The sequence below is a fragment of the Rhodamnia argentea genome, chromosome 8, assembly GCF_020921035.1.
Source record: "Rhodamnia argentea isolate NSW1041297 chromosome 8, ASM2092103v1, whole genome shotgun sequence".
Classification (NCBI taxonomy): domain Eukaryota; kingdom Viridiplantae; phylum Streptophyta; class Magnoliopsida; order Myrtales; family Myrtaceae; genus Rhodamnia; species Rhodamnia argentea.
This window is the reverse complement of record NC_063157.1, coordinates 11464846-11475523: the sequence shown is the minus strand read 5'-3', so window position 1 is coordinate 11475523 and position 10678 is coordinate 11464846. Positions and strand designations below refer to the sequence as shown.

At 38.6% G+C, this 10678-nt stretch overlaps 1 protein-coding gene across 1 annotated transcript; it reads left to right on the top strand.

The window, feature by feature from the left end:
• Positions 1-6661: 6661 nt before the first annotated feature.
• Positions 6662-7315, top strand: LOC125316280. Its single transcript, XM_048284286.1, has one exon. The coding sequence runs from the start codon at positions 6662-6664 to the stop codon at positions 7313-7315; it is 654 nt and encodes a 217-aa protein (XP_048140243.1).
• Positions 7316-10678: the final 3363 nt, after the last annotated feature.

The window sequence follows — 10678 nt, the reverse complement described above, 5'->3', positions numbered from 1 at the left end:
TGATTGACAGACGGATGTATACAATCAATCAAAGAACTTGGACGGAAGAGCTTTCAAAAAGTATTTTATCAACTGATCCTCGTTCAATGCGGGTTGAACTTGAGTAGCTTTCGCTCTCCACCTCGGTGCGAATTCTCTAGGAGTCTCATTTTTTTCTCATGTTCATATCCTTTAGATCCACTCGGGTAGGCCTAGCCTTCATGTTGTATCTATCTTGTTGCAGAAACCGATTAGCAAGATCTTCCCATTCTTGGATACTCCATGTGTCAAGTGACATAAACCAAGATAAAGCGAGACCAATCAAGCTATACTGAAAATTCGGGATAATGAGTAAATCATCATGAACATAATCAGTCATCTCTCCTAAAAAGTGATTGATATGAGTTTGCGGACACCCAATGCCATCATACTTCTTGGTGAATTCTGGCCTTTGAAAAACTTCATGAGTTTTCTCTTTAGAATGAGGAGATAATGTGTCATCCTTTTGAGGAATATCTGGATGAATTGCAGTTATGATCGAGTTTGTAGGGTCTTCTCCCTCTATCAATCGGCTAGATTCCTTTCTCACAATGGAACGCGGGACCAAAAGGATTTCTTCGGTCACCTCCTCCTTATTAGTATCGGTAATAGACAATCCGGTGGGTGTGATCACGGGGCTCTTCATAGTAGACAATGGAGTGAAAGTATCATCTTCCTTCGAGAGTTTCAAGAGCATGATAATAATCCGGGCCACTTGACTCTCTAACTTAGTCGATCGCGCGTTGGTGTTATTATTCTCCACGTCTATCCACGAATGGATGTTCCACTACCATTTTTTATCACCTATTTTAAATGAAAAAGGCGATATGAGAAGAGAGAAATGAAAAAGAAAGTGTAAATCTTTTCAATTTTATGCTTGCTCGTGATTAATAAAGATAAGAATCTTTACACGAGTTTTAGCCTTGCGTGAAAAGCTCTTATCAATATTTTTCCAAGGAAAACATACCATTGAAAAGAGTATAATTCATGATAATTGCTTTTGATTAATTCCAAGAAAAAAAATCAATGGAATGTTCAAAAAGTGTAAAACACAATTTTAATGTGTTTTAAATTCAATTGAAGATATAGTATCCAAATTAAGGCCGTTTGCTAAGAACGAGAGTAATTTGAATATCTATCTTTCATTAAATTTGGAAAACACAAAAAAACTTGGTCAATTATCGTGAATTACAAATAGTGAAAATTATATGCAACATGCATGAACCAATTCAATTTTATAGTTCCTTCTGGCGAAATTGGGATTGGATTCCTCTATATAGCCAAAAGGTTAAATAAGGGTTCTAATTCCAATTTCCTCCAAAGGGAATTATATAATTGATTGGGGAAAAGTAGACTAGAAGTGCTATAACTTGTGTACGGCGTTCACTTGAGTGCCATAACTTTCAAAACGTTCACTTAAGTGCCATAATTTTCAAAAATCGTTCATTTGAGTACTACATCGGAGCAAAATCGTTCACTTGAGTGCTACAGTAACTTTTCCGGCATGCCACGTCATCTTTCCGGCGCCTACGGAAACTTTTCCGACTATCACGTCGGCTTTTCCGGTTGTCACGTCAACATGGCACTCAAGTGAACAATTTTTAAAAGTTATGGCACTTAAATGAACGTTTTGAAAGTTATGGCACTCAAGTGAACGCCGTACAAAAGTTATGACACTTCTAGTGTACTTTTCCCAATTGATTGAGAATGTTGGAGTGATTGAAATAAATGCCACTATTACATTCCAATGATAAATCAAAAGAAATACAACAAAGTTCCAACCAAATGTAGACAATCAAAATAGATCCCTAATATAATCGGTCCAAGGAATGAGATAGAGGAGATCCTAGAAAAATAAATCTTATAGAAGCGAACTAGGAATGTAAAGCAAATCAAAGGAATGTAACCCTAAACACTTAAAGATGCCCCAATTCTAGTCTTCAAGAGATAACTTTGGGATCGGCTATTTGAAATTGCCATCTTCGTCGGATGAAACTTCAATGACCTCCATGGGGGATTCTTCTTGACCACCTTGTGCTCGTAAAAGAACAGTGCTATCTTTGCCTTTACATCCAGAATATTGGGAGAAAACATTTCTATCTATCCTCCAAATGGCATTTAATCCAATCACCAAAACTATTCAAATGCAAAGAATGTCATGATCAAAATAAAGATATGCAATGTGTCAAAGATTTCAACAACATGAAATAAACTGCGACAAGTTTAAGGGATAGAAAGATCTTACCAACGGAACCCGCCGATTTTTTGTGTGGTTTTAGGTATACCAACCATCCACAAACATGCATATGAGACAAGTGAAGGTAGAACTCTATAAAAAATCAAAAAGTTGGGTATGGAACCTATGGCTAAAGGCTCCCACGATCCAAATCTGGCAGATTCACCCTTAAGGGTACCTACCCAAAAGGGTGAGAGATCGCCAATCAAGATCATGAGCGGGAACAAATACGAAGGTCTCAAGTGTTATCGAGCACAAGATCCTATCGCACTCTTTCCCTATCTAAAGTAACCTATGGGTGGTTGCGATCGAGGTTTGACCGCCAGTGTGTGAAATGTGTCGTGATGGCCAAAATGCAATATCATGCACATCGGTTTATATCAAAACACCGCTTCAATATGCGCACGAAAATAAACATACATCCCAACTCCAACCTGCGGAAAATGAGGTCAACAAACACTCCACTCATTATTTCTCCCATTTGCAAAAACATTTAACACATGCGTTAGCGTACGTATCTCACCTTCAAGCGCATCCGCATAAAACCGGGTTAGAAAAATCAATCGGCTTTTAAATCGGCTCAAGTCCTATAATGGCTTCATAACCAATTCCTAGCAAAATTGCCGGTCTATCACAACCCTCCTCTTGAAAGCGTAAAGATGATGGGGCTAATGGGTCGCCCTTCCGGCCCGGTTGCATGTGGACCTTCGAATGCGGGCCTCTCCCAAGGCCCATTACCCAAATCGCAACGGAGGATAAAATCGGGTCGACCTTTCGGTGCGGTCTAATGACATGTGCTTCGAGTGCATGCCAAGGAGTTGCCACCAATCGTTTTGTGGAAGGTACGATTGGAAACCCTATCGAATAGTTGGGAGCTTCTATTTGATTACGTGAGAACTAGAGAATTCGGATCGGGGACATAGTTACGCTAACTATCAGAGTTGACACCTTTTCGGTACCTAAATTGACCGAATTTTCTAACCACGGATTTCATGCATATGAGTAAGGTATGAATCCTAAATCTAGGAGTTTATGCGGATGGGAATAATGACCCCGATAAGCACAATCAATAAGGAAAGTGCGCAAATCAAGGAATCGGATCATCGGGATAAATCACATCAAATCGACATGGCATTCCTAGTAAAGCCCTATTGGTTTAGAGAACAATCAATCATGGCTCGGAAGGTAAACAAGAGTGGTTTGGACGTGATTTACCCATGAGGGGCAAAATCGTAATTTTGAAAAAATTCGGGGACAATTTACCAAAAAGGGCAAAATTGTCATTTCGGATGAAAATCAGAGTGAAAAGAGTCGAAAATACAATTGGCCACTTAAACTGACCAATTTCCTAATTTCCGACATTTTTTAGAATTTTTTGAAATTTTCGTGAAAATTTTTTGGGACAATTTGCCCTTGAAGGGTAAAATTGTCATTTTCTTAAAGAAACAAAATATGAAAATCCTAGACAGAATATGAGCCACCTAACTGATTCATCTCATAATTTCAGCATTTTTGCAAATCTCAAAAATTTTATGGAGATAAATTACCCCTAAAGGATAAAAAAGTCATTTTGGAAAGATCAAGAAAAGAAACCTCAAAAATAGGCTTGGCCAATTGACTATGGTCATTTCTCAATTTTTTAGAATTTCTGAAATTTTTCATGAATTTTCTACAATTTTTCCTAATTTTTTTGGATTTTCTATGATTTTTCCATTCCATTTTTTTGGATTTTAAAAATCATTTTCAAATTTTTTTATTGAGGAAAATTATCCGGCCTGCCCCGGGTTGACCTAGCCCACACCTTACGGGCGGTCGGCCCAACCCTCGTGGGTCCGGGCCTCGGCCGAAACGACGTTACTTTTGAGCAATTTCGTTCGAATTTTCAAAAATTTCAGATTTTTTTATTCTATTTTCAAAATTCCCGTCAATTCCTATCTAACGCACTAGAACGCGCCACGTGGCGACTTCTGAATGCTCTGATTTGACACAAGAAATTGACAGCCACAATTGAAACGCGTGGTTGAACAGTGGCCATTCAATCGGAAACATTTTTTATTAATGAAAATGATTTTCTTTTTATTAAAAAACATTGATCCAACGATCAGAAAAGTGACACGCGGCCAAACATAGGCCGCGCGATCACAAAATCGATTTTTTTTCCAGGAAATCTGAATATTTTGAAAAATCATTTTTATTTTCCAAAAAAGGAGATCTTGACACGTGGCACACTTGAGGCCGTTGGATCAAAATCATTTTCTGTTAATTGTTGTGATCGTTTGTTGACGTGGCCACCACGTCATCGTTGACTTGGTCAAAGATCATTGACCGAGTCAACGGCTCCCCGGAGAAGACGATGAACAGTGTCGTGACTCCGGCGAGACCGCCAAAACTTCACCGACCACCCAAAACAGCAACTAAACATACCGATTTCGATGCCAAATTGACCTATCCTATACAAAATGACGATCTAAAACCCAATATGTGCCTTAAAAGCCCGTCCGCCGCCTCTAACCACCTTTACCACCTCCGACCGGATCTATAGATTCCAGCGGGCACTAGTTCTCTAGTTTCCAGTCATTCATCCCCGATTCTATCTATGCAACAAGCATCCAGGAGAGGTATAGAAAGTTACTTGATCGATTTTAACCCTAACGACCATTGGCCAGAGTTCGACGGATCGCGGTTCAAGCGAGGTTCGTACGAGTTGATCGATCCCCGTTCGGCGGCGATGGCAACGCTCAACGACGATTGTGGTGGTCCCCGATGTTCCCACGTGAATCAAAATGAACTTATACGATCTTCACTTACTCCCCGGCAGATGATCGGAACTCCCGTGCTCGCCCAAACGGTAGCAACGATGTCACAGCAGAAGCATGGAGGCGATGTTTCGATCCTCTCGCTCTCTTCCCCTCTCTCTCTCGCTCTCTTTATAACTCTCTCTGATCTCTCCTTTTTTTCTGTTGTTGTCGAGCTTTTCTTTTATCCCCTTCCGTTTGTTGTTCGTCCCTCGGTCTCTTGGCGAATTCCCCCCGAAAACCAACCGAACTCCCCCTGTCTGTTTTCTGTTATTCTCCACTTGAGGATGACCATGGATGATTCTTCCCCATTTTCAGTTTTCGCTTCAAGTTGTTACGGGCTCTCCAGCCTTTCCTCGCACGTGCGCTCCATTCGAGAAGAATAGTTAAGCGGCAACGGGGAGCCTTGGGTTGACGAACGGGAGTTGATAGTGGTCTTGGGTTTTCCAATTTGAGTGTTAATTTTAGCTCCCGTGGGCGTCTCTCTCTTTGTTGTGTCCTGTATGCGCATGAAGAGAAGCTCCAAAAAGCTTCTGTTTGTGGCTACTTAGGCTGACCTAGTCAACGAAGTCACTAGGTTGACCGGATTGGTCAACTCGACCTGATTTCAAGTTTTTGGTCCTCTTAAAAGCGGTAGTTCAGACATTACCGCAATACGCAATGTCAATTTTCAAAATTCCTATATCCATTTGTAAGGCCATTGAGCAAAAGATTGCCTCTTTTTGGTGGAAGAGTAATGACTCGAAAGCTGGAATACATTGGAAAAGCTGGAATGTGCTAAAAATGAGGAAGGATAGTGGAGGAATGGGCTTCAAAGACCTTATTACCTTTAATAGGGCAATGTTGGGCAAACAGGCTTGGAGAATGACAGAAAATCCTTCGACACTGTGGAATCAGCTTTTTAAGGGGCTCTATTTCCCCCATATAGATTTTTGGCATGCACAAAAAGGTCATCGACCATCTTGGGGGTGGCAAAGCTTACTAATTGGAAGGGATGCTATATCGGATTCAGTTTTGCGGTCAGTGGGCAATGGAGAATCGATTAGAATTCGAGAAGACAAATGGTTAAAGTTAGGTACAATTACAGGTCCAGCTAACCAAGAAGACCCTCAGCGTGTCGCTGAGTTAATTGGCAGGCACAGTGCCTCATGGAAGGAAGAAAGCCTTCAAAACTTGTTTGAAGAAAGAATTGTCAATGAAATATTGGCTATTCCCCTCCCATCAATAGCAGAGAAAGAATGGTATGGACGGCAGCAAAGTCAGGCAATTATTTTGTCAAAAGTGGGTATAACCAACTTAGGAAAGAGGGCAACAACTTCACTCAGTTACATGCATCATCATTGCACCAAAAGCCAAAAACTCTATGGTGCAAAGTCTGGAACTTAAAGACCCCCCCCCCAAAATCAAAGTTTTCATGTGGAATCTTTGCCAAAATGCCCTGCCCACAAAGGAAAACTTGTTCAGACGGAGAGTCGTACCTGATCCGATATGCCCATTGTGTAAAACAAGCCCAGAAACAGCATAACATTTGTTCCTCCTCTGCCCCTGGACAGCTGAAGCCTAGTCAGACCAACATTTATGTATACATATACGGAGCATAGGTCTTACTAGTATGGATCGATGGTTTTTAGGCTATAAGAGCGAACTCCCTTGCACACCCACCGGCGAACTAGTAGCTGAAGTGCTCTGGTTCATCTGGAAAGCGAGGAATGGGGCCATATTCCAAGCTAAACCACCAGATCCGCAAGGAGTGGTAATCAAAGCACTTGCAATGAATGAAAATGTTGAAAATTGGAGCAGGAATCAGCAGGAAAATCCGGTAAGGGCTCGGGACTTACCCTCGAAGTGGTTGCCACCAGATCTGGGTTCTCTGAAAATTAATGTTGATGGCGCCTTCGTAGCCGGAACAAATATCGGAGCCATCGCCGGAGTATGTAGAGACTCCTCTGGTGTGTTGCTTGGTGGTTTCGCCAGTGAGGTGGAGGCGCAATCTGCGCTGCAAGCAAAAACCCTAGCGATTATTGAGGGCTTGGAGTTCGCAGCCAAGTGGGAGAGAGAAAAAGAAAGTCGTGTTTCTACTTTGGAGTTTGACTGTCTAACTTCAGTTCAGTTACTTTTGGGAACAGATCATGCACCATGGGAAGTTACTGTGCTTATCAAGAAAGGCCAAGCCGCACTTGCTTCTTTACCTCACATTTGCTTGACCCATTGTCCCAAAGGCCAAAATAAAGCTACGGACTGGGCTGTTGAGGCTCAACTTCATTAGTCTCTTCCTCAAAATTGGGTTTCAAGACCCCCACAACCTCTTTTGGGTGTTCTTTGTTATGAAGCCCATTTGGGTTGTTATTCTGCATCATCTACTTGATATGAAATAAAGTTGTTTTTTGACCAAACAAAAAAAACTGTCCATTTGACCAATTCATGTGAAATTAATGCCAAAATTGAACCTTACAAAATGGACACCATCTATGAATGTCAACTTCGAAACAAATTGGTACAATTTCATGCAAAAAGCCCCAAATTTCAAATTTGACCCGAATATAAAATCTGCTCGATTAGGGCCCTAATTGATTAGTTTTTGTCAATCTAACCTCACTAATATGCTTGGAATGCTAAAGAACTTATGGGTCAAGGTTCACATGTGCCTGGGTTCCCCTTTAAAATGACTAATTTGACTTTATTTGAAAATTGAGGACTAAATTGAAAATGCAAATAAGTCCGTTTTGCAATCTGCTTAAAATTTGAAATTGATTGGATCAAAATGCAATTAAAGGTGTAAGAATCATATGTCATAACTTGGATTAAGTGGAAAAGACTAGAAGTGCCTCAAATGAATTTTTTGGCTCAATTTGGGTCCACATTTGCGAAGACTCATGTGACCCCAACTTTAATTTTTCAACCGAAAAATACTTTTTGTTCAAAAATGGATCCTTAAGCTTGGCTAAGGCTTCCAAAATTGATTTTTCAATTTTATGGATTTTTATGGATTTTTGAAATTTTTTCTAAGGAAAAACTAATTGAAAATCGGGTGTCAACACTCTAATCGATAACTCACGTTGTGTTGTTGATGACTTTACCGATGAGTTGTCGATTCCGTTCAAGTAACTAGTAATTCTATTCTCAAATAACCAAACTTTGCTATCATCAACTAAGTGTATCACTTGTCGATAATAACCAAAAATTGGTCATTTTGGCCATAAACAATATGATGTCTTCTAAATGGTTGCAAATTGAATTAGCTTATAATCGTAGAATAGCCGCCCCACTAAAGATATTTGTCTTGTAAGTACCAAGATTGCCATATGGACAGATAAATAGAAATGGATTGCCATAATTGTAGAGTTATGCAATGCGAAAACCTTAAGGTCAGCCTATTAATTCAATTTTCAAATTCATAATTATTTTACTTTTTAATTTTCTCTAATGTTAGGGGTGAGCTTGTCCCAACTCCCCACCCCCACGTTTCTTTATTTTTGGCAATACCAAAACCCTACTTTCAAGAATAGGGAGATCAAGGCATGATGTTCGTGAGACATGCCTTTCGCTTGTATGATTGCCGCAAGCGACATGCTGCGTGTTTTTCTTCAAACCATTTTTACTGATTTGATTCAATTTAAGAGTAGTATAAAGGGTACTTTTATTTGCAACGTGCTTTTCGGAAATTACTTTTCGGACATTTACTCGTTTAATTCGCCGAAAATGACTTAGTCAACGGAAAATTTATGCACAAAGTTGAGAAAGTAAATTCCTAAATCTAAAATTGTGAAAACACTTTTTCAAAATTTCTCCTCTCAAATTTTTTAATTTTGTATATTTTGATTTATATTTATGTTTTGATTTATTTTCCATTTAATTTGATTCATTATATTTTTATTTTATTTTATTTCTTTTTTCTTCTCCCTCATCGGCTGGCCGGTGAGCCTCTAGCTTGCCTATAGCCACTGCCTGCCAGTCACAATGGAAGAAGAAAGAAAAAGAAAGAAATAAAAATAATAAATTAATAAAATTTATTTAAAAATTTGATTTGGTTTGCTTGAGATAAAGTGATGAGAAGATGGCCACTGAGGAAGTTCCAATTATACTTCCTCAAGAAGATGGCCATTGAGGATGACATATTTACCTCGATCGAAAACAGAGGCCATCGCTTAGCAACGGCACCAACAAGAAGACTTCGAACAAAAGTTTGACATGCAACTAAAACAAAGGTCTTGTTGTCGTCAATATCACACTCCCGAGTAAAGCCTTTTGCTACCAATCGAGTTTTATAGCGTTACGCCGTACCATCGACCTTAGTTATGATCTTATACACCCATTTATAACTCATAGTAAACTTTTCAAGAGGTAAATCAACCAAATCTCAAGTATGAGATTTGTCTAACGCTTGCAACTTCACGACCTAAAATTAAGAGTTTCCAATTTTAGGTTAATGGATTACCAAATTAATTAACTTAGCTCGAACTCTCCCAAGTTCTTCCAAATCACAATTTTATGGTTCAAGTGATTATCTTGCAAAAGATTTTTAATTTTTTGAAGCCGTCACTAATCATTTTTTAGTAGATCGATTAGAAACCTAAATAAATTAGTGGGAAAATTAAATTACTTCTATGAACCAAATATTTTAAGCTCAGGACTTGATTACATTAAATTTTTAAAATTAATGCCCTTTCAGTACTAATTTTCATGAAATGTTTGATTTGACAATTTTAATAAATTCTGATTTGAAGTTCAAAGGTGCATTTTTTGGGTTTTCTTTTCTAAGGAATGTTTTTGTGTTTTTTGTGCAATTTTCGAAATTAAAATTAATGGAAATGAGAGTGAATTGGTTCAAGATTATGTTAAAATTTTCGGATTTAATTTTCATTAAGCCCCAAAATTTTTAAGAAATTTTTTTTACCCTATGTCTACATCTTTTAAAAAATTGGAATGGATTCAAAAGATTTTTTTCGTTGAATGCAATCCATGAGATAGGATTTCTAGAAATGATGAGACGTGATTTTTTAAGAAACCATATCTTCCTAATTTTTATTTTATTTTATAAGATTTTGTGACATTAAATTAAAAGATGAGACACGAATTTTCTGAATTTTTTTTTCATTTTCAGTTTTTACGGTTGAATTTAAATTAAAGCTGCAAATCTTTTAATGAAAAGATAATTACCGCTAATTCTTTCGAATTAAATTTCAATCTAGATGGACCCTAAAATTCGAAATACCCGCTATGGAAATAATTACATCTAAAGCCCGATACATAGACTTATTTCCATGTATGCAGTTGCGGATTAGGAAATTTTCTAATCGATTGCATTGTGAAATATTTTGTTATATTTAGAAGACTTCGAAATTTTCTCAGATTAGGCAAGTGATATATCAAAATACCTAGTGTGACATCCCATGGAGGGGGTGTGCATGGCTCTTTGTCTCACATTGCTTAGGGAGAGGGTCTTGGGCTAGCTTATATAGAGCTAGGGTCCTCTTAACTTGTGAGACGCGTTTTCTAGGGGTGTATGTGTAGTAGCCCGGGCCCCACCACCTGGTTGACCCAACCTACTTGTGCGTTCTGCTTTAATATGATATTATTAATATTAATGGTGCAAGTAGAAGGCTAAAATACAAGTGCATGAAGAACGTGC

Coding starts and splice junctions, on each gene's coding strand:
- LOC125316280 (XM_048284286.1), top strand. CDS start 6,662: ATGGATCGATGGTTTTTAGGCTATAAGAGCGAACTCCCTTGCACACCC.